The following is a 25,986-nucleotide window of genomic DNA, read 5'->3' on the forward strand; positions in this document are numbered from 1 at the left end:
TTTCAAAACTTTATCCAAGAAGGAAAACGTAATTAATTCTTGAACTTCCATTCAACTTAAAGGTGTAAGAGTAATCGGAATGTTGTCTTCCGAATCTTTCAATGACAAAAACGAACCTTTGTGAATCCCATTTACTTGCTAAAGATGATAAGAATTCGAAACCTTTCCACAATAGTAAAAGCTTATAGATTACATAGATCCACCCAAAGTCAAGCACATATATGTAATGCTGGTTAGTTTAAGATTTAATTTTATGGATAACGAAAACAGTTTATTACATTTTTATTCCATTTCATAATTTTTTCACATTTCTTGGGATTTTTAAAAAAATTCGCTTTCAATGTTTTAAGAATAAATTTTTAACTCTTAAGTCTTTCAGATGCTTCTGTAGCTCCTCATGTATGGCTGAAAGTAGAGAAAATCACTGTTACTTCAGCTATAAATTTCATTTACGAATTCAAAACTAACCTTTATTATCATCATTATCCGTTCGGTCTTTTACTTGTAATAAAGTATTTAAAGATATTTCATATGCTTGTCGTCTCAGTTCACGTCTTCTGCGACGTCCATAAGCCGTCTGCCCGTTGGAACATTGAGTCGGTTGACATTTATTCAGGCATATTTGTACGTTGGCTCGAAATTGTACATAAGATGAATCGGGAAATTTGAAGGCACGAAATTTCGCCAGTAAATACTCATTTTCAGTTAAATTAAAATTATCGAACAAATATGGATCAACTGTACAGCTGAAAGAAGGATTTTTTTATGCATAATTACTAATCAAAAAGCGATTCTATTATTAAAAAATCTTCTTTGCCTTGCTGTAAGTTTCAGTTATGAAAAGTTAATTTCATTCATTTAGGCAACGTTCTAAAGCAAGCTAGGAAATGCACACACGGACATGGAATAAGAATTTTTCCAGTCATAATCAAAGGGCATTGTAGTTTGCTTACTTTACTGTAGAGTAAACCATAGCAAAGCACACTGAACACTTATTATCAAATTGCTACCCTTACCCTTATTGCCGCATTACCGCCAATCAAAAGTAGACCTTATGACAATTTACTATCACAAGCTGTCTAAGTAGCACACGGACATGGAATAAGAATTTTTCCAGTCATAATCAAGGGCATTTTAGTTTGTTTACTTTTCTGTAGAGTAAACCATAGCAAAGCACACTGAACACTTACTATCAAATTGCTACCCTTACCCTTATCGCCGCATTACCGCCAATCAAAAGTAGACCTTATGACAATTTACTATCACAAGCTGTCTAAGTCACACACGGACATGGAATAAGAATTTTTCCAGTCATAATCAAAGGGCATTGTAGTTTGCTTACTTTTCTGTAGAGTAAACCATAGCGAAGCACACTGGGCACTTGCTATCACATTGCTATCCTTACCCTTATTGCAGCACAACACCAATCAAAAGTAGACCATATGATAATTTACTATCACAAGCTGTCTAAGTCACACACGCACATGGAATAAGCGTTTTTCCAGTCGCCATCAAAGGGCATTGTAGTTTGCTTATTTTACTGTAGAGTAAACCATAGCAAAGCACACTGAACACTTACTATCAAATTCCTACTCCTACCCTTATTACAGCACAATGCCAATCAAAAGTAAACCTTATGACAGTTGTCTAAGACGCGCACGGACATGGAATAAGAGTTTTTCCAGTCGCCATCAAAGGGCATTGTAGTTTGCTTACTTTACTGTGAAGTAAACTAAAGCGAAGCACACTGAACATTTACTATCTAATTGCTACCCTTATCACAAACTGTCTAAGATATAATTACAAGTAGTTTATGTAAACCTCGTACAATAAGAATTTATGTAAACTACACACACACTATTATATTTGTTGCTTCAAATGCTCCGAGATATCGAATTTGCATATATGTCATAGATATGTGAGTAAAATCGTTGATAGCATCATATAAAGCTTATGATTGGCTGAGCACGTTCCCATTCAAAACTTATAAAATATGGCGACAATGACTTGACATTCAAGCATTTCAACGTCGGTATAAGTAGCAGCTTTATTAAAAAACCCTAGCGCGCCTTCATAATTTTTTAAACGAGTGTCTAAAGGAGACAAATCGCATCTCATTTGATTCTAATCGATCATATTACAATATTTTAAGCTAATTATTTGCCTGAGTCGTTAAGTGCTTGCATGTATTTTGAGCAGTGGTGATGTATTAACGTACGCAACGGTTAACGGTTCAATAATTTTGACCTTCCTCTATGTAAAATAACAGTTTCCATTTAGTTAATATAAGTGCGTTCTTCAGTGTATACAGACGGTAATCATGGAACGCTCAAATTACATTTTCGACATTCATTACTCTTGTTGCTTGATTTAAAGAAATCTATTACCAAAGCCCATCAAACACTTTTAAGAGCTTACGGTAATGCTGCTTTATCATATCCCACTTGTCGGTTTTGCTCTCAACAGTCAGTCTCAGTGCTGATATTGACGTCAATGATAAAGACTGGCCTGGAGTATGGAAAAAGTTCCAAGACAAAAAAACGCAGTACTTATTGGACGAAAACCCAGCTCAACAATCTCAAAAAACTTTTCGACAGTTTAGCAATTGATAAATCAATTGTTTCTACACGTTTACATGGCTTGAGAAAGATCCAAATAAAAGGAAAATGGTTACCATACGAATTGACTGCAAAAGCCATTTCGAACCATTTCAACATTGCGGTTCCATTACTTGCCAGGCAAAAAACAGATGTAGCTGGAGATGAAAAGTGGATCCACTGTGACAATCCGAAATGCAAAAAATCATAGGTTAGTCCAGGAGAGCTATCCACATCAACAACGAAGCAGAATATTCATTTGCTGTGCATATGGTGGGATCAGGAAGGTGTAGTAAATTGCGAGCTGCTAAAACCGAATGAAACTGTGACTACAGACGTCTATCAACATCAGTTGCATATATTGAACGATGTATTGCAAAAAAAACGAGCAATAGCGGTTAACAAAGGCAAAGTCATTCTCTTGTATGACAATGCTTGGTCACACGTTGCAAGACTTGTTAAAGATACACTGTTGCAATACGAATAGAAAGTTCTGCTGCACCCAGCTTCCTCGCCAGATATATATTTTTCTCTTTAGCACTTGTTCAGATCGATGCAGCATTGCTTGGCTGGCACGCAATTTCAAAATGCTGAAGAAATGCTGGCAAAAAATATCATTTTTTCGACACGGTATCGTCGTATCGCCAGAAAAATAGAAAAAAGTTGTGCAAAATAAAAGAAAATATTTTGACTAATATATGTTATACGAATTTTTCTTAATAAATGCCTTTTTCAAGTGCAAAAATAATCAGAATATAGGCAAGCACCTATTGTCATTCAATCTCTGTTTGAATATCGAGAGGATTAACAATTAACTCCTCTTGGATCTAGCTGGAAGATGGTAGCAAAAATTGTCTTCATGTCTTCAAGAGTGAGATCAGTTAGTTAATCATTGAACATACTCTTGACTGAATTCTACAGATTTCATGAAAACAATGCATGGCGCGTACTTCATTCGATCATTTCAAGGTATCACTTTGATCAAAAACTAACACCTACAAGAGATGATCTCTGATTCCAATTTTTATGAATTACACTTAAGGGGAAACTCTATGAAAGCGTTAATCTCATAGAAGGTGCCCGCAATTGACAATAACACCCGTACAGCTGATAGCAGATAGCTGGTATTGATCAAAAAGCTGATACAAATCTTGCATATAGACAGCTAAACCAACTGATTATAATCACCATTTGACCTGTGCATATTTAAGAAAATATTTTGCGGATCGGAATGTTTTTTTTTTTTTTTTTTTTTAATATAAGGGGTAAGCCCCTTGCTATTATATTATTTTATTGCACGACTCACCCATTAAATAGAATGGTTTCATTCAATTCTAGCGTGTTGCCAACTTCTAAAAAATTCGCTTTTAAACCATAAATTTTGGCGGATTCTTCATTTAGCTTAATTTCCATGAGCAAAGGAGTGCCAGAGACTATAGTCAAATTTCCTGTCACTATTTCATTGTTTTGTTTAATTTGCATTAGAACTTCCGGTTCCGGGGCCTGTTGCACTAAAGTGTCCGTTAATTCAAAATCTCTAAAAAGCAAAAAAATTGAAAATGGAAAAAAAATCCCGCCGCTAAATAAGTACGAACTCATCCTCTACGAAACCTTCCGGTAGCAAATCACGTTTAATTATATGATGTTTCTTCGGCAAAGATTTATAAGTGCAATTTAAATAAACAAATTCCTGAGTATTGTTTAAATAATCCAAAACAATCCTATGGGAATAAGTAGTGAGACCCTAAATAATTTAAAGAAAAAATTTTTATTTTTTTTTAATTTCTATACAAAAACAATAATAAGAAGAAAAAAAATCTTTAGAAATTATTTATTTTTTTATACTTACGGTCCATAAGTTTTTGGATTTTGTGAGACCGCATTGATGGAAATCTTTTAAATTGAACTGAAAACTTCTTCGATTGCCTTCCTTAATAGCTTGACAATCTTTTACGGGATAATCCTTCAAGTTCTCTAAATAGATGTCTGCATTGCTGATGGAATCGTTTAAATTAAGTTCAACTTTAATGTAATTCTTTTTACAGTTAATTTGCGTTGAATAATTATTTACTAATGACAGGGGGGAAAAGAAGAAAAAAAACACAATAAAATAATTGAAAAAACAAAAAAAAAAATATATATATATATATATTCTTAAATTAACTTTAAACACAACAATATTTACATATCACCATATATGTACGTATTTATAAGCTAACACACGCACAAACTTATACATCATTGACTTGAAAAATTCTCTCTATTATTATTATTATTATTATTGTTGTTGTAGTTTTTTTTGTTGTGTACATCTATTTCTAATCACATGTAAATATTATTCAAACTGTTGTCTGGTATGAAAAGGTAGTCATGTTAGGTGGAAATCGCAGTAACACCCACCACTCGAAAACTGAAAAAGAATTTCCAAAGAATTTTTTTTTTTTTTGCTGTTAGACGTAACAAAAACAACAAAAACAAAACAGACGATGACAACAACAACAACAACAATACAAACAAAGATTTCCCATTTCCCATGGTTGGAAAAAAAAAAAAGAAAAAAAAAACGAAATGCAACAGTGATTTGTTTATCATTTGTTTAACCATAAGAAAAACAAAGAGAAAGAAAACCACTATGGCAGCAGCTGCACGCTGCTGCGGCAGCAGTAACAGCATTCGCAATAACACCATTGCAAACAACAAAAACAGCAACAACAATCATCATCATACGCTAACATGTGGCAATTTGTAGAAATTATGCAATATTACGTTATTTTCTTTTATGGTAAAGAGTCACGTTCTCACACACTCTCATACAGTTTACCTAAACGTATGAATTTGTCTGTACATGGCTTTGTATATGTATATGTATGTCTGTATTATTTTTCGAGGGAAAAACTAATAAAATAAACAACAAAATTGTGTTGCCTTGAAGCTTAAGGTTATACATTCATATATATATATATATATATATATAGTGTATGAATGTATGTTTGTTTATAACTAAGAATCAATTTAAAAAAAAAAAAAAGAAAAGAACGCAATAGCAACAAGCTTAACAACAACTAAAATTATTAATTCTATGTAGATTTAAAAAAAAAAAAACAAATTCATTAATAATTTCATAAATAAAATAAAGTCTAAAAAATATTAAGCCTTTCAGAAATTAGCCAATTAAATTAATTAGTTAACTTATGCAGTAAATTAATAATAGCAAGATATATGAAAAATTTTCAGATAATAATGCAACGATTAAAACTAATGCAAGAATTTCAAAAGACTTAAGCAAAAAACTTGATAAATATGAAGAAAAATTTTATTTCCTTTCAAATGCGTTAATGTTTTGCGTGCGTGCGTATGCAAATGAATGAAGTAATATACCTTACATACATAGTATGCGTGTACAGTTATTTTACAAGTAGTAAAACTTAATTTTACGGTCCATAGACATATATCGCTATTTTAGATGGCTATTGCTATTGAACTTGCCGCTTAATGGGTTACATGTAAAATATTGAATTCAATTGCTTAAGGAAAATAAAGCATAAATTTTGTTTTAAATCTATTTATTTTCCGCATATTAAATTTATGTTTTAATGAATTTTTGCTTGGTTGCCCACAGAGCAGTTTGATACACTTTTAAATGTTCCTACGTAATGTTTGAATGATTATTAACCGATCTTTTGGTAAAGTCATGCGTGTGGAACGTACATCTGGAAGGAATGAGAAAACTTTTTCTCTCTTCTTTCGTGTTGATCCGTGACCATCCGTACTAGGAGGGCGGACTACCTTTAACTTCTTAAGCTAGGAGAAAGAGAGGCTAAACTAAACTATAGCAATCAATTGTCTAATAGGGATTTGATTAAGAAATCCTAAGAGATGACAATTTGAAGGCGTCCATTTGTTTGTATAGAATCTGCATATGAAACCGTAGAGGTTAGAGCATATTATCATATTCATCCGTAAGGAACAGTTTCAGTGCAGGATTCATTATCTTAGTCCTTACGATAGTAAACATGATTCACTCGCGCCATTTTCCTTGTTAACGAAGGTAAGCTTCTTAATCGGACTTCGGGCGAACTTACACACTTACAATGTATGGTTCAAACTTTGTACAATAAATTATTATTCTGGACTAGTTTTTACCATAGAATAATGAAAATTATCCTTCATTAGGAAATACAGACAAATTTATTGTGAACTAATTTTTACCGCATGTGCAAAACTAAATATTAGATTTTATGCAGATTTATAAGAATATTGATATGGGAGAAATTTCAAAGAATGCTCCCATTACTTACATGTTTTTACACCTACACAGCATAAAAATTTCCAAATATATTCTATAAAAATCGATAAAATCAGCCACTCCCCGAAGAAGTTTAACTTTTACACCCATAGCCGAAGAGGGAGGAGTATATTCTTTTCATCAAAACATTTGCAAAGCACAGACGGAAAACTCAGAGACTTTACAAGCTATATATATTGTTTGTCCGCATCAAATTCTAAATCGAACATATGCGTATGTGCGTATGACTATCTGTGTAATGTCTGTTATCAACGTTATCCTAACTGCTATCGACTTCAAATTAAGTAAAAACATTGAAAGTTCCTACACGTACGTTTGCATTAAGAATGGTCGCAATTTTTCGAGGCCACGCCCACAGCTCCAAATAAGCTGAGGACACCTCTGTTATTGAAAAGGAATGAGAAATTGGTTTTTTGCTCATTGCTCATAAACTATAGTAAATAAGTGCACAAAAATTCTAACACGCATTCTATAAGATGAAAAATTGACCACGCCTATCCAATGCTATATTGTATTAACATTAAATTTTTTTTTTTTTGCAATACCTTTATAAGGCGAAGAAACAAGCCTCAAAAACCCCATAAAGTAAATAAATGCTTGACAAGTGTGAAATTTGGAATGCATCTGAACATGTCCCCCCGTTCGTCTGTTCATTTGCCTGTGTAGTATTTGTGGTACACGTACCCCCGTTCACGAAAATTAAGATGTCGCGTAGAAATTTTCGGAGGACATACCTACAACGCCCAAACGCCAATGCGGCTAAAGCGTTTATCTTGAAAATAGAAATAAATCAGCCGCGCCCACTCACTATTATACAGCATGAAAATTTTTTGCCTTTTTCAGGATAATGGTGATAGGTATAAAAGATTCTCTCTAGACCGAATATAATTTTCTTGTTTACATTCATTTGGAGTGTCAATATAATATTAGTTTGGGGAAAAAGAAATCCATTATTTTTATATGAACTTCAGGACTTTATTTAACATGCTTCGGATTGTCCGATTTGGGTCAAATATGCACCGTTTTGTTGTACGATTTGTTGCCATTTTAAAGGTAACTTCAAAATGCCTCTCTCATAGAAGTCCTGGTCTCTATTTGCAAAAAACTCTAGTAGTCGATTTTCACAATCCTCCCTAGATTCCAATTTTTTATCATTAAAGAAATTTTGCAATGCAAGAAAAAGATGATAATCGCTTGGTGCCGAGTCCGGACTGTATGGCGGACGCATTAAAACTTCCCAACCAAGCTCCCGAAGTTTCTGGCAAGTCACTGTAGATGTTTGTGGCCTAGCATTGTCCTGGTGAAACACGACACATCTCCTGTTGGCCAATTCTGGCCGTTTCTGGTCGTTCGCTATCTTCAAACGGTTCAGTTGTTGACAGTAGAGATCAGAATTTAGCGTTTGGCCATATGGAAGCAACTCATAATAAATAATCCCCTTCCAGTCCCACCAAATGCATAGCAAAACCTTCCTGGCCGTTTGAAGTGCTTCATCGCTCTTTGACCGTTTTCGCACAGGGTTATCGTATGTGATCCATTTCTCATCTCCAGTCACCATCCGTTTAAGAAATGGGTCTATCTCATTCCGTTTGGCCAAGGCTTCGCAGATGGAAATTCGATCCATCATGTTTTTTTCTGTTAATTGGTGTGGCACCCAAACATCGAGCTTCTTTTTGAATCCAGCTTTGTGTAAATGGTTTAAAACTGTTTTATGGTCGATTTTTAGCTCCTGGGCGATGTTACGACTGCTAACATGCCGGTCAACTTCGATCATTTCTCCGATTTTATCGACATTTTCGACGACCGGCCTACCTATGCGAGGTGCATCTTTAACATCAAAAATTCCTGAACGGAACCATAAACACCATTCACAATTTTACCCGCCTGGCTTGCATTTTCGTCTTTGTCAAAGAAAAACTGTAAAATGTACCGAATTTTCTCTTTGTTCACTTCCATTTTTAACACGCTGTAGCTCACAACTGAATGCACCAAACAAGAAACAGCAAAAGAATTTTTTTTACTGCGAAATGTACAGTATGTAAATGTACAGTATCGGAAATTGTTTGATCGATAATTTACGAGAAATCTGTCAGTGCAGCCATCTACCGAAAAAATAATGGATTTCTTTTTCCGCAAACTAATATATCACTGAATAAGTTCTTAGGATGACATATAAATGTCGCCGTAATTGACCAACTTATATGATTTCTAGAGAGTAATACCTTTCAAAATTTTATGAAATTCTTATCATTAGTTTACATATTATAGACGTTTTAGAGACGCTACTTTTCCTTTCGTAAAGCAGTGGAAAAACCTGAATTCCGTGGGTAGCTGACCTACGAAAAGTCTTTATATGAAGAGTGATTGAAAAAATATAGTCCGTTTCAATTCATGCTTTCAGCCGAAATATGCACTTTGCTGAAATTCCAGATCGAAAATAGTGACTTGTAACGTAAAGGCAAAAGTATATGGACAAGCATCGGATGGTTGTAATATATTACATAATAAAAGCTATATGTAATTTAAGTCCGCCTGGGTGTTGCAAGCATCTGCACAAACTTAACGTTTCATTATCGAAAGCAGTAGCATTCGATTTAGGCACTTGTCGAATAGACAGATTAAGTAGACTTTCATAGCTTGGCTATGTGAAAATGTGTGGTTTTTTTTATATTAAGGTCGCTTCTCACTAAATTTCATTTGTCATAAGAAGGTCTTTTTCGCGGCTTTACAGAATGTTGCATCGTTTTTTTTTTTTTGTTTTTTTTTTTTCAAACCATAAGCAATCGTTTTTTCCAACTTGTGGCACAATGATGCCTAATATGCTATCATCTCACGCTGGATTTTATTTGTTGAAAAGCACTTGGAATAATCTGCGCAATAAATTATCAATTTTCATGGCATTTTTTTCGCTTCCAGGCTAGCTTTTCCAAATACACACAAGCACACACAATTTTAACAATTACTAATCGCAGCTATTATCGAATATCCATTGGATTTATTTTTACATAAAATGTTAACTTTTGGCAAGTTTCGAAGCGATATCCGCCAGAAAGAGTAGATTTATTAAAAAAAAATAAATAAATAAAATGCTTTTTGTTCGAATTGCTTTAATGACATTCCTCATAGGAGACATCATCTCAAATGAATTGACACAAGACGAAATTTTATGTATAATTAAGCGGGGGTTAATAGAAAAATCGATTGATAAAAAAAAAAAAAATCCAAGTTTTTCCAATTTTTTCTTATCATAATCGTAAATAATTTTAAGAAAAATTGTGTTTTTCTACCCCGCACGGAAGGATGATGGGAGAATTCATTCATTTTACCACAAAACAACATCCAGCAAGATAGTTCAGAGACCCCAGAAAGCATCAGCATATATGTTGTATATCCAACTGTTGTTTAAACTGATGTTGTATATTATAAGTTATTTTCAATTAGTTTTATATTCGTGTAATGATATTATCCGTAGCGGCATTTAGGTAATAAATAAAGAAATGAAGACATCAACATCAAATTCAGAACTCTTCGTGTAACTCTTCGTTTGTCCATCTGTCCGTCTGTTCATCTGTTCATCTGTCCTTTTCCTCCTCTGTGTTGCTTCTGCGGTAAACTTTTTCCCGTTAAAGATCTCGCCTTGAAATTCGGCAATAAAAATTTTCAAATGACTCGCATCTGTTAAAGGACACGCCTACAATGCATATTAAACTAAGAACATTTTCCGAGTTTATGAGTTTTTTGCTCATTACTCGCAAATTACATTAGACATAGGATAAAAATGTTCACATATATTCTATAAAAACCGATAAAGTCAGCCAGAAGATTTATCTTTTACACTCATCACCGAAGAAGGAGGAGTATATTCATTTTGTGAAAACATTTGCAACGCCCAGAAAGAAGCATCAGACACTTCACAAAACATATGTATTCTTGATCAGCATCAAATTCTAAATCAATGTAAGCTTTTCCGTCTGTTCGTCTGTCCACTTCTATGTCTGTGCAATATCTGTTGTAAAAATGCTCGTGGTCGCAAAATTGAAGCCATCGTCTTCAAATTTTTCAGAAATATTGCATAGCCTTGCACGCAGATTGACATTGAAAATACGCTAAATCGGTCGAAGAACACGCCTATGCTACCGCATAAACTGAGAACAGCTCTGTTTTATAAAAGGTTTTTTGGTCATTACTCATAAGTTGCGGCAGATAAACATACATTCTATGGGTGATGTTTTAGCTAGCTATATGAATATGGGAAAACTCGACCACACTTACTAATTATAGTATAAGAAAATTAAATTTTTTTCTCAATATCTGTATAATGCGCAGAAGAACGTCTCAAAAAGCCCATAAAATATAAAAATATTTGCACAGATTCGGAATAAACCTAACCACGTCCAGCTGTTTGTCTGTTCATCTGTCCGTCTGCCATCTGTGTACTGTCAATGGAGAACATTCTTTCATTCGCCTACAAATTTGTAAAAGAGTTTGAAAATGACCCTAATTGATGAAAGCACACACCTATGCAACAAAAATTTCGATCATCGTTTGCTCATCGCTCATAAACTACAACCGATACACGGTGAACACATCCACAAAATTATTCTAGGCAAACTCAGCCACGCCCATCCAATATTATGGAGTAGGCAAATTTATATTTTTCCTTTTTCTTCTTCATCTTTCATATAGGTTAACAGTGATGGGTATAAAAGATGCGATCGCAACCGAATATAATTTTCTTACTTATCTCATTTTTGTTTTCTTTTCAATCTCTGTCAGGATAAAAGTGTTGCATATGAGAGATTACATAATTTTCTTACTGGTTTTCGTTACGCTTTCTAAGCGTTGTCTCAATCACGTTTCATGCTAGAAAATCAGAGCTAGCAAAGAATTTTTTAATAAAGTCAAGTATGCGAATATTATTTTTACTTTTTACAGTTTGTCCCGCAATGCTATCGCATTACAATAAAATGTAATTTTCAACTTTTTTACACAGCACATCTTTTGCTTTACATTTGCTTTCATTCATGAGAAGCAAGTATTGAACACAATCTTTTTGGCTTGCTTTAGGCATTTTTCTCAATTATTTTCGAATGAAATCTGGAAGCATAAGTGAAGAAAATTTCAACTTTCTACTCTAAGGGTACAAGTAAGAAGTGTCTCTGAGAATTCGAAAACTAAACGGACGCAAAGACAGACAAGAAAAATTCAACTTAAAAACTTTTTTAAGAATTTGCTGATATATGTTACAAGCGAAATAACATAATTAGTTTACACCCTTTTGTGTTTAAAAGTTGCTCAAATCCTAGTAAATCCTGCAGAACGTAGGCATAAACGCATTAATGTAAATCTGCCAGCCTTGAAACGAGATACTATCGCTACCGTTCCAGCTGCGAGAATGCTTTGATGCGTTGATAATACTTAAAATGTGTGCGCTTTTTTCATAGTTTATTTAAAACAATTTTTTTTTTTTTTTTTTTTTTTTTTTGTTAGACTGCGTCTACAGGTAATTATAAATCACACATACTGTGAACACGTAATAGTGAGAATATGTTTGTGATTAATGATAAAACAACATTCGGCAAAAGAACATTTTGAAGCAAAAATAACACATGTTTTGTATGGCTGGCTAGCCATGAGGGTCAAGAGTGGCCGGTGTTAAAGATCACATTGATAAACAGACTAAAAAAAAAAACTTTTTACAGACAAACAAACAAATTTGCTAAATAAAAAAAAAAAAACCGAAACAAAAATGCAAAAATGGCTATTTTGCATGTTACTCTGTACTCTAGGCAAGCCTACGCACAATAGATATATACTCGTGCTCTTTCCTCCCTCCCCATCACGGTGCTTGCTTGGCCAGTGGTTTTTGGTGGCAAATAAAAGCCGCTTTAAAAAAAAAAAAATAAAGAAGAAAAGTTTAGTTAAACGCAATGTAAAGACATTCTTTACACAACAAAAGGCTTTTGTACAAATTTATCGTAACACATATCAATTTGTTCTTATAAGCATGCATATATATATATATATACATATATATATGTATATGTTCGTATCTATTATACAGCATATGTATCCTAAATCTTTTTAGTAAAAGCTAGATTGATGAGTGTGCTAAATTTTGCTTTTCTTTAGAAGAAAATTTTCTCTCCCTCTCCTATCAAGTGAAAGAAGACAAAAGAATATTTCTTCATATTCTTCTTCTTTTTATTTTTCTTTTTCTTCTTCTATTTCACCTTTTTCCCTGTCGCCGGCAGCAAATATTAGAAAGTAACCATAAATTGTTGATTATTTCAATGATTCTTGATTTATCGATATTTTAAGTAAACTTTGAAAAAAAAATTCATTTCAAAGACTGTTATTATGTCGAAATTTTTTATTATAATCAAAAAATATAAAGAAAATCAAATTATATTAAAAAGAGATTAAGATGAAGTGAAGAAAAATAAAATATAATTACAAACGGGTTAACATGAAACTTGGACACCCATCGATATGCTATGTCCTATAAAAGATTGTAGTAATAATAAGCTTCTCGCAACGAAAGAATTCGGCCCGATCGAAAATCTTCATCATTTAGATCTACTTTATAATCTACTTTCTATTAGAGCTTTAATGACTTTAAAGGAACAAATAACAGGCGGAAGCGTAGATGAATGAAAAAATAAATGATTGGATATATAAGGAAACTAAGACGCAACAAAAAGGCAAAGAGATAAAGGAAGGAAGACAGATCGGCAAATAGACAGACAGACAGACAGACAGACAAACGAAAGCGTGAATATGTTTAAGCGTTTTACGTGAATACCTAGGAATATGCCTGAATCCGTTGTGTCGACTGTACATCAGGTAATATGTCTCCTTAAAGAAATTCGTGAAACGTTTAGCTTACGCTTAGTTTTCTAAATTCCCAGACTAGTGGGGCAATGCCCATGTTTCCGTCGAAGTTGCGAATAATCAATTCAATCCAATATGATTTGCAACATTTAACACAGCTATTTCATATGCAGGTCAACAAAGGCAAACGAGTACACATGATGTTGCTTAAGCGCCAATGCAGCGCCAGACAGATAGGGTGAAAGCAAAATGTATATTTATGCGTGGATTACGGTTGGATATGGTTTTTTAATAGAAAGTTAGTGTAGCAAGTAAATCGTCGACGCTCTGCCTTTTAAGAGTTTCATTGCTCCCGGTGATCCGAAAAGTATGCGGGTATCATGCACTGCTTCCCGCCGTCCATCTTCCCTTAAATATTTAATGCCCTAATGATTTTGACATGGTCTTAGCTTGCATGAAAAGTCTCCAATGGGTTATTATCAGCTCCCAGGATGTACTTCCGGACATCCACTACATGGGAAACTATTTTATAAAGCCTTTCCTGGTGCTTTAGACAACATATAGACGAATAGTATCACCATACATTCCCCGGACTCGCAATACTCATTAATTGTTCCGATAAGTATCAACACAGATCTGCTAGCGTGATCTCTGACCAGCTGCTATTTCTCAGATTCAGAGATACCAACCAGATATGTCTTAAGGCCTTCGCGGTAGTAAGACCATTGAAAGTTAAAGTCTTCATTCAAATGAATGAAGAGACTCCTTGTCGATATTCGTTTTGACTTTGTCATGAAGCAAACCGTTGCCAGAAGACAAAAATATTGACATTTAGGCAGATGGATAGAGGGCCAGACGTAGGCGAATGAGCAAGCAAGGGTATGGGTGGACGGGCTGGCGAGAGGATAACGATCGGAAATTGTAGGCAGGGGCGGACAATGACGGATATATACCGGCATGTGCAGGTAACCGAAAGGAGAGAAATGATTGAAAAAAAAATGAAGACCAAACACATAAAAAGAAATATAATTATATCGATTCGTATTCGTCAGTGTGGCCTTAGTCATACCTTTAAAAATGCCTAATAGGAACAAGAAACTTACCGCACTCTCACCCTACTCTGCAAGATAAACCAAACCAAAGCAACGGCGATCATTACTGCAAGCGGTCAATAAATTTAGGCTAAGGTTATGTAGAGAAGAGCCTTGCCTTGCCTGATTTTTTAAAGCTCATTTAATGATGTTAGACGATTTTATTAAACTTTGTAGAATACATTATGAGGTAAGTAACTCTTGCGTTCGCTTGTCTTTTGCTAAATTTGCTTAGGGAACGCAAAGAAGGAGACATGAAAAAGGAATGGCTAACGTTAAGAATTAACACATTTATTTCTTACAAAATCAGTAAAAAAGTGTTTAGTTGAGTGTTCATTAAATTTTTATTAAGTGTTTAACTAAAACGTGTAAATTACTTTGCTGCTTATTCCCGGCCTGCCTGTCGCCTGCCGCTCTGTCTCTTTTTATGCGCGTTGATGATACATGGACAATAAAATCAACAACTTTATTTCTATTACGTGGTATTCTTGCTTATTATTGAATGTGTGTTGGCTGAGGCACAGAAGCTTTGCTTTGTTTGCTTCGCTAACGCAAAGATGTTTCGCATGCATATCACATATACTAACACTGTTGGTGTCTACTCACTCTTTACATTTTTACCTTCTTTTTTTTGTTTTTTCTTAAACTTTTTTAAAAAGCCAATGACATCTTAACTTTAATTTTCGAAACACTTGGCATTTGCTTAACACTAAACTTCTTTTCTTTTGTACGCACACACACACACAAACATACATATACATACGTACGCTTACACATATATATATATATATATATATATATATATATATATATAAAAGTGTTTAACGATTTTAAAGATAACTTCATTTACTTTGTGCGTTAAGTGTTCACTCCCGTTGTATAGACTTGGGTTTTCGGTTTCATCGTTTAATGCGCAAAAATAAAAATAAAGTAAGATAATCAAAATAAAAACAAAACTAAAACTGAAATACACACACTATGCTACTTACAGTAGATGGGACCTATCAAAATTAGAAAGGTCCTTGAAAAACTTTTCATATACAATAATGCATTTAAATTTAAAAAATTTTGAAAATATTTTTTTCAAAATCGCACAAACACTACAGTAGACCAAGGCTCACCATTAAATATTCGTCTTCTTCACTACCTTACAGGTATTTATATAAATCTACTATACACTTTTATATATGTACGTTTGTGCGGATATATGTGAAACCTAGAAAAACTTGCCATAGACCCATCTTACATTATGTCTGTCCTTCGGTCCGTGTTATTTTTTGTACTTAACCTACCGATCGCAATTTATGAGATGTCTTGATGAACTTGATGAACCGGCATGTTTTGGCCCAAGGATGCACGCTATTAAAACTTATGCGGATCGGAGCAGTTTTTCGACCACTTGCCTTACAATACCTTATGTTGAAAAGTCCTTATATAAATAATTAATACATTAAACGAAGTTTACAGGTATGGGATATTTAATGATGAGTCCATTTTCCACTATAATGTTTATATTTATTTTTATATAATTTCAAATTTCAAAGATTCTAAAAGAAGATGTTTTGAAAAATTTTAAAACATATTTTGAAAAATTTTTTCAAAAGTTTTTACAGGAAGTTACACAAAAATACACAAATTATTAAAGAATATGTCTTAGAATGTTTTTAGAAATTTAAGTCAAAAACGAGTGAAAGCATTATGTTCGAGCAAGGTCCATATTACTTCGCCTAATAAGATTATTCATTCATTCTCCTGCTAATACACATAATATTATATCTTGTTTCTTCTAGTAAAAGCTCACTTTTCATAAAAGCCATTCTACGAGAGGATGTTAAACACGTGAACTGACGTAATCCAAATCCAACAAATCGAATTTCATCAATAAAGATGTTATCATTCTCCAACTATTTCCGTCATAAGAAACTAGAATTCGACTTTTTGTCGCCCCATAAAAGCTTATCTTTCATAAGTGTGGAGATCGCAAAATGTGGATCTATGTGATCATAGCTTTCTACAGTTAATTTTTATATCAAATTTCCATCGCCGTAAGATATTGCAAATTAACGCTTTTTGTCTTATAAAAGTTTATTATTTTTCATGAGAAACCTTATATGGGGTGAAATTAAAAAAAAGTAGGTCCACAGGGTCCAAATTTGGTTCAGTTAATTCTTGGGATGAATCAGTTTTTTCAATTTTATATTTTAAAATTCAAACCTTTCTCCCATATAAAGCTAGGCTTAAAGGACATGAGAATTCCTATACGGATGGGGTCCGTACACTCATCCGTTCTGATTTTGTTACAGTAAATTTGTATATCAAATTGCTATTAGGCACCATTGTTCACTATAATATAAAAAATTGGAATCTTTTCCCATACAAAGCAGAGGCTTTTGAAGGGAAAGATTTTGGAAATTTCTTTTCTTTTCATATAACGGTTCTTTCAAAACAATACGTTACATGGGATTAATTCAAAAAAGCGATCCGATCTTATCTTTATCAATCTGTCGTCAGAATGTCTTGAAAATTTTTAACCTGTGACTTAACATAGAAATGCAGATAGATAGTTATTAGGTGGACAGAAGGATAGACGGACAGACCAGTTTAAATCGAATCAGAAAATAATTCTAAATGGAGCTGTATAATCTTCGTTATAATCTAAGGTATTATTTACATTCGCCCAGACTTAATAAGCTCAGCATCAAAAATGGCGTAAGCCATAAAAGTATTTACGTAGTACCCTGTAAAAAAAACTTTAGAAAGGGAAAAATGAATTAATGTCCTTCCTTTTAAAAAATCTCCAAAGGATTTTTTTTCTCCTACTAAAGAGAACAATTATCTTGGAGAATACCTCGCGGGAAGTGTTCGTTCACTTCCAAGAACCAAGTTATCACTTTAACTTTGTCGCTTGTAATTATGAAATCGCTACGTCTTCCCCACACCAGTCGCCGCATAACGTTCAATTATTTTCTTCTCTAGTACGATATTAAGGATCGCTCTCCGTGGTAGCTATCGATTTATGTTCTGCCAATCTCTCCGGAAAGTGTTATATGTTACTATCTATGTTCTATGCTTAAGCCCTTGGCAAAATGCTTCCTCGATTGGCTTAGAGGATGAATATGAACTCTCTTGTAGTTTCAAGCATGTTATAATCAAGGAGCCTTTCACAAGTCAAGGATATAGTTATATAGCCAAAGTTCATATTTATAACATCCTTCCAAATATTTTTTTTTTTTTTTAGTATTTTCCATATATTTTTCAAGAACCCGTCCATTATGGAAAAATAAATTCTTCACACCGCTAGCAATAAAATGTATGCGATTCACATGCGTATAAATTTTCTGCGTAATCTTCATTAGAAGATGATCATAAAAATTTTCATTATTAACATTTCGGTTTTCCTCATACACGTCATCGCAAATTCGAGGCATGTTAATCTGTTATTTGGTTTGTAATTTTCACAAATATTTAACGCTGATCTCATGAGTTGTATAGTACTACTAACTATCAAGAGATTTCGATAGATCTGTCTAACCATGCCTTTCGTTAGCTGGCTGTTTTTCTGCGACTTTAAGTTCACAAGACTTTAAGGGAAGGAAAGTCAATTCATTTCTTTATTTGTTTGATTTGATCAAACAAAGTTTGATATCGAAAAGATTGCTGCGTAAGAGAAAGAAGAAAGGACTACAGAAGGCACTATAAAATTTGACATGAAGCCTGCTACACATGATAATAGATAATAGATGGCTGTAACCTAAAAAGTTCGAATAGATTTATCTCAAGTTAGGGTATCTAAGATTCGTTTTGTGGTCGCTGTGCTTTTATTACTTGATTTTCAAACTTTAATGCCTGCTCGATTACTTCCCTACATATCTGAATATATTAAAATTTATATGTTTGTTGTCCAAAACATTGATTACATTGAACATTCCAACGTTGAACTTTTATCTGATCCCAAACTGAGTTGTTTATGTTAATTGTGTTTTGGTTACTTGTAAGGATACATTCGATCAGTCTGCTCAGTTACTTTAGTAGGGGCGTTTATGGTCAGTAACGTTTAATTCTAATTAAAAGTGTAAAAGGCGAAGCAAAGTCTTTTCATTCTTATAGCTTATCAGTGAATGCATCTGATTGTTCGTAAACACCTTAACTGGTTTTTCTTGCAATTTCCAACACATTATTTGCTATTTATTAATAGTTTGTTATAATTTCATATGTTTTCATATATGTAATAAACTTGTTTATTAACATATATTCAGATTTATTACGCAATCTCGTTAAGTTCGACGACGACGAAAACGACTATAATTAAACAATGGAAAAATTTATGAAAATTTTAAATAACTGTTAAATTCATTAAATTATAATGTAATAATCAAAAAAAAATAAATAAATAAATAAATAAATAAATAAAAAATAAACAAAAATGAAAAACATTTTCTTTTTAAGACTCTTTCTTGTCTCACAAAGTCACATCATTTCCTGCACTTAAACATAATACAATGAGATGAGGCTTAATGTGTTTGAGTGATTACATACAATTTAATAAAATTTCTCACATAAACTTAACTGATGATGTAACATCATTGAGGAACAGTGATTGAAGCACGCGTATCAACTGATTGGCATCACGACACATCGCTTTACTTCGCCAACTTTACAAAGATGCATTATTAGCATGCCCGACTATTCATTCACTTACGGTAAACAAGCAAACACGAGTGTAACCAGTTATGCTTGTGAAATTGATAGCAAGTCTCATGAACAATTTAAGAAAAATATTTCACTACAGATATATGTATATATGTCAGCCGGTATTATGATAATATTTTGGAAAAAAATAAAAAAAAAAAAAAAGGAAAAAATTTTAGAAAAAATCTAGAAAAATGAAAAACTTTTACAAATATTTTAAAGTTAAAAACAAAAACACGTTAATAGTTTTGTTGAAATATGTGTGTGAAGACAAGCGCATTTTTTCATCTTAAGGCGACTTGTGTCATCTATCACCTCCATGCATGTACGGTATGTGCATATACATGAGTGTACGAAAATGTGAATATATGAATACATGGATATATAAATAGATGCGTGTGTAAAAGTATGAATATGTGCAAGCATATATATCTATATATAAGCATATATGAATATATCAACGTGTGAATATCTGAGTAGATTTGAATATTTGAATATATGAATGCATGAATATATGAATATTTTAATACATGAATTTATAAATACATAAATATATGAACATATGAATATATGAATATTCAAAAATATTCATTCAATATATATATATATGCGTGATTATATGAAAATGTGATTATATGGATATATGAACGCTTGAATATAAGAGTACATGAATATTTGAATATATGCATCTACGAATATATGAACATATATATAAATATATGAATGTATGGATGTATAAATACATTAGTACGTTAATACGTGAATATGTGAATATGCGAAAATATAAAATATGAATGTGTACAAATATGAACATATGATTATATGCATTTATGTATATATGAATACATCATTTTGTGCATATGTAAATATATGAATATGTACACATCAGCATTAATGCAGGACTGCATGAATATGTAAATATTTAAGCATATGACTTTTGGAGTAGGTACTCATACATTCATATATGAACATACAAGCATATGAGCATTTGCACGATTACATATGTATACAAATATGCGGATATATGAATATATTGGTATAGAAACACGTGAGTATATGAATACTTAAATATATGAATATATGAACATATCATTATGTGAATATATAACTATACGAACATATTAATATGTAAATAAATGAATATATGAATATTTGCAAATATAAAATATGAAAATATAAAAATTAAAATATATGATTTTATGAATTTATGAATATACTGATATATAATTTTGTGCACATGTAAATATATAAAAATATATATTTATGTAAGCAACTGTGAATATATCAACGAATGAATGCATGAATATATGAATATATAAATATATGAATATATAATACATACATATCCATATATATAAATATATATTCGTACATTTACACATGGACACATATTTTCATGTAATCGTGAATATCTTAATTTTTTTTGGATGTTCATATATGATTATAGGGATATAGGAACACATGAATATGAATATTTGAAATATAAAATATGATTATATGAGTTTATGAACATATGGATATATGAGTACATGGATATATGAATATAGGGAACATATGAATACTTGAAAGTATGAATAAACGAGTATATAATTATATGAATACAAGTATATACAAATATATGACTATACGAATAAGTGAATATAAGAGCGGATTAGGATATGAATATATGAACATACGATTAAGTAAACATATGTACTTACAAATGTTTGAATATACGAATATATTAATATATGAATACAAGAATATAAATCTATGAATATGTGAGTATATGAATACGTCAATATATTAATATCTGCTTATATTAATATATAAATGTATGAGTATATGAACACATAGTTATACGTAGGCATCGGTTATATACGCAATCGCAAGAAAAAAGGAATAATTACGTGGTATTGTTTCTTAGTATTGAAAGTGATCGTGTTCTTGTTTATATTGAACGTGTGATACGAATTAGTGTATTTATGTATACATAACTACTAATTAACCTTTATTCACGCTCTTGGCAAACCAACACCCAAATTTATGCATCGAAATGCGACATTTCACGCATTTTTCTTTAAGAATGTATTAGAAAAGTAGAATGTATTTAGAGCAACATATGATATGGGCTGGATACTGTACTGAAGTTTTGAATATTCCATGTGAGTAAACATATTTACTTTAAGACCAATTTTTGTTTTATATGATAACCTTGATCTTGTTTTTCCTTATCTTTGTATCTTTAAGTTTTAAATGCCAACTGAGGCCACAAAGGCAATTTTTTAAGTATTCTGTCAGTTGGCGATACCGTGCCTATTTTAACAAGAAATGCCTGGACAAAGCGTAAACGAATGGGCGATTAGACGAAAACGGGGCACTGTGCTGAAAGCTTAATATTATCAGAGAAATAGCGTAAAACGTTAAAATATAATGCAAGAATACCTACATCATGCTGCTGAACCCCGAGTAAGATACAGAGTGGTAGAGAAAAAAGGAAATTATAAGCAAAACAAATTTACTTAACCTAAAAAAATAAAAACACACAAACAGATAGTCGGTATTATGAGCAACAGACGAGGACGTTTGCATTTGTAATTCAAATGTCGTCAACTGAAATTTAAAAATTGTCACTTAACAATAGTTTGAGTAGACGATAAAAATTTTAATTTGTTCAAAAGCAACCAATACCACATTTATGATCAACCTCTGTTTTGATTGTATTGTACAACGATACGTGGAGCGATTCGCTAGGAAAATGTCTGGTAAAGCGATTACAATTGCATTTACATACATTCAAGTAGGTCTACCTAATCCATATAGGACTCCAAGAAGTTATTATCGATCGTCTATCGAACTGTTATTTTCCACTTTAATGAGTGATAAGAGCAGAAACATAACTTATCTAAATTAACAAAACTCTAGATAAATTTCACTGCTGCATTTCACCATGAAGCCATCTAAACAACTTCTTGCATCCGCTATCATTAAAAAAAAAGAATGTTAATAAAGCCTAAAAAATAAGAAGAGGAAAAATTCCAAATTTTTTTTTGTTGTTAAAGAAGAAAATGTAAAAATGTTGCCGCCAGTCATTCAATTATATTAACAACGAAATTAATTGATTTTATGGAAGCCAAAGCGAAAAATCGCTACTGGTTATAAAAATTTCATAGTTTTAGCCTGCATAGATGCCATTCGTATTAAGAAGTGCAACGAATGTGTGCGCATGTGCATAGTGATAGTTAGTTATATTATTAAAAAAAATAAAAGAAAACTACGCAATGTTTCTAGTTAGCGATATTTAGGCTTAGACTCATGATCAAGCGTTCTTATCAGTTATGGTTTCAACATATTTATTACACACATCGCCGCACAATACGGGATATATTTTCTTTTTGTCAATATGTTTGTGACGTTCAGAAGCAAGCTCCGGAGATCCCCAAGAATATACATAAACTTATGATTAGAATCACATTCTGAATCGATTTAAGAATGTCCATCGGTCCATCTGCGTGTCTGTCCGTCTGTGCAATGTCTGTTATAAACATTGTAAGTTCTTGCATGCAGGTTGCTATTACAAATAAACCAAATCGGTCGATGGACACGCCTACAGTACCAAGTAAACCGAGAACGCCTCCTTTTTCCAAAAGATATTAAAAATTGTTTTTTTTGCTTACTAAGCATAAACTGCAGCAAATAAATCTACAAAAATTTGAAAGTATATTCTATGGGCGATGCTTAAAAACTTCGAGAAAATTGACCAAGCATGCCCAATATTAGAGTGTATTAAAATGCAATTCAGTCAGTAGGTTTCCAGAGGGGAAAAGCAAGCTTAAAGAACTCCATAAAATATAAACATTCTTGGCCAGTTCCAAATCCGGTATGCACCTAAGCATGTCCGTCTGTTCGTCTTCCCGCTTGCCCGCCGATCCAACTGTGTAATGTCTGTATTGTATATTCGTTCATAAAAAAGAAGATATCGCCTACAAAATTGCAAAAGAATTTGAAAATGGCCCAAGCAAAGCTCCTACGCCTATGCAAACAAAATTGAGAACAGCTTTGCTATCCGCGTCTTTTACTCTTTGCTCACAAACTACAACAGATGCATAATATAAATGTTCATAAAATTATTGTACAAAAATAGAAAAGATTAGCCACGCCCATGCAACATTGTGGAATATGCAAACCTATGTTATTCGCATTTTTCAATCCTTCAACTGTGATGGGTATAAAAGATTCAGTCGCAACCGAATATAATTTTCTTACTTGTCTCATTTTTTTTTTTTTTGCATTTTCTTATTTAACTCATTCAAGTTATAGTCGACAGGTGGCCTTTTTTTAATGTGTTTTTCTCTTGCTTGCTTGCATAAGTCGCTGCATATTTTCAATATGCACAAGAACTAATTAATAACCCGCGAAAGAATCAGGTCAAAATATCTAACGTATTGAGGTTTATGATCGCTTAAAAGTTTTGCAATTAAAAGCAAAATTTTAAAATATATTAAAAAAAAAACAAAAAAAAAACAAAAAAAAAGAGGAAAAATCATGTCACCAGATATCATTTGGAGTAGACTGGATTTATATGCTTTTCAAATAGCTATAGCAAAACGAGGCTCGCTATTAATTGAAGGCTGTGAAATCTAATCTATTAATTTATAACCAAAATATTTTCTGTAAATTATAACTAAGAAACTGAATGAAAAGACAGACACGCAAAAATGACAGGCGGAGATGCACAAACATACATAACATAAACATAGAAATATATGTCTGCCTCCTAATGCTAAACTTCAATTTACTTACCCGTGCATTTTTTTTTTCTTCTTCTTCTTCTTTTTTTGCCTTTTGCTATCATTATCTCTTATTCTCGGTCTATGCTTTAAGCGAGAACGATCGTTTGTCTGCTTGTCTGTCAGTTCGTTTATTTGTGTGTTGTGTGTGATATTCCTTCTTTCCAAACATGCCATGTGATTTATTATACCATCAGAATTCTTTACGGTTTACAAGGAAATTGTTTTTTAATACTTTATGACAACTTTTCCACCGAAAATCGGAAAGCCAAAGAAATAGACAAAACAAACTTGTGATAAAAAAAAAAAGTCAATGTTTGTGAACATCTGCGGTTAATTAAATTATTAAATAATCTATCTTATGTTATGGCGCAAAAAATTTTTTACAAACTAAGTAACATTTGAAATATTTTGCGTGAAAGAAGACCTTTGCTGACAGGCAAAGTCGAAGTTTTCTTCTTGCCACAATAAGGTAAGTATTGGGTTACATACAGACTTAATTGGGACAAGTTTCTCCTTAATTTTTAATACCTTCACCTTTACTGTAAACCCTTACCGGCAGTGACTTATTTATACATTTGATATAACAAACTGATAAACTCATGCTGTAATTCGGTTTGCTATACCAGGTAAAGTGAAATCTTGAATTGGTTTACTCAAATTCCATATGAATATCCGTCGGTCCTTTTAACATTTCTCTTTCTTCTTTCGGTCAAGTCATGCAGGAGATCTTCCATTCGCTTTTTTAATCTTCCCGTTTTTCCGAGTACTCAAACTTCTGTCAATTCCTTTTTTTAATCAGTCAGTTGTTCTTTTGCCAGTAAATCAGTCCATACAACAATTCGTTTAAATGTCATGCTCTTTAATCAGCCCATTTGTGCCACTTCCTTTGATCTCATCTTTCAGTTCATCATACTAACAACTCATTGCCCATAAGTCCAATGACTGTCAGTCCATTTGTTTTGTCAATCCTTCAGGGTGTCAATCGTCTTGCGAGTTCTTCAGCACGCCCTGTCTCTTGTGTCGTTTACTTCGCCGATGTTCGTCTGTTATATCTCAGTCGTCTCTCTGTCCGTCCATCCATCTGTGAGCGTACTCATTTAGCCATGTTGTCAGTCCGTCAGTTCGTCGGTCTGTCGGTCGGTAGCCTAACTCTCAACCCTCTATTTACCGTCTGTATCATTTTCTCGGATTTCACCTCATCTCGTGCTTTCCGCTAGAACTGCCATGTGTTTGGCAGTCCGCTCGTCTGCCATTCGTCTTTTAGCAGACCATAAACGTATTTGCCAGTTGTCTTCTATACAGGGGTGATGTGATTATATAAGAAATAATTTGCAATAGTTTTACAAAGTCAGCGCTCTATCCATTTCAAATTTTTAAAGTGCTACGCGTGCATGACCTGGGCATATAGTTCTACTAACACAACCACACGAAATAAAAAACTTTATTTTTGCTTATTCAAGTTAAGTTGGTAAGCATTAAACAGATATTAGATTTATATATAGATATATATACATATATATATTTTGTTTTTTATTAAAAAATGAATTTTCATTTATGTCTTTCTCACTATTTTACAAATCCATACCATTCGAACCGTTGATAGCGGCGTTCGCCCAATGTAAACCACTTATAAGATAACTTAAATAAATAATTAAATGCATTATTATCGAATTTGATTGAAATTAAATTTACTTATG

The 25,986-nt window shown here is 32.7% G+C and overlaps 1 protein-coding gene across 2 annotated transcripts; it reads right to left on the reverse strand.

The window, feature by feature from the left end:
* Positions 1-325: 325 nt before the first annotated feature.
* Positions 326-25,986, reverse strand: LOC119638612. 2 transcript variants are annotated; one of them, XM_038035478.1, is made up of 6 exons: positions 25,875-25,986; positions 4,447-4,667; positions 4,193-4,341; positions 3,904-4,134; positions 469-746; positions 326-405 (listed from the first exon to the last, which is right to left on the reverse strand). In XM_038035478.1, the coding sequence occupies exons 1-6, from the start codon at positions 25,948-25,950 to the stop codon at positions 338-340; spliced, it is 1,023 nt and encodes a 340-aa protein (XP_037891406.1). In that variant the 5' UTR covers positions 25,951-25,986; the 3' UTR covers positions 326-337. The 2 variants fall into 2 exon arrangements, with proteins under 2 accessions (XP_037891406.1, XP_037891408.1); XM_038035480.1 differs by lacking the exon at positions 25,875-25,986 and adding an exon at positions 19,385-19,478.

Source organism: Glossina fuscipes, unplaced genomic scaffold (assembly GCF_014805625.2).
Source record: "Glossina fuscipes isolate IAEA_lab_2018 unplaced genomic scaffold, Yale_Gfus_2 91, whole genome shotgun sequence".
Classification (NCBI taxonomy): domain Eukaryota; kingdom Metazoa; phylum Arthropoda; class Insecta; order Diptera; family Glossinidae; genus Glossina; species Glossina fuscipes.

Coding starts and splice junctions, on each gene's coding strand:
- LOC119638612 (XM_038035478.1), bottom strand. CDS start 25,950: ATGCATTTAATTATTTATTTAAGTTATCTTATAAGTGGTTTACATTGG. Junction 4,342..4,446: donor AATCCAAAAACTTATGGACC/GTAAGTATAAAA, acceptor TAAATTATTTAG/GGTCTCACTACTTATTCCCA. Junction 406..468: donor GGATAATGATGATAATAAAG/GTTAGTTTTGAA, acceptor CTCTACTTTCAG/CCATACATGAGGAGCTACAG.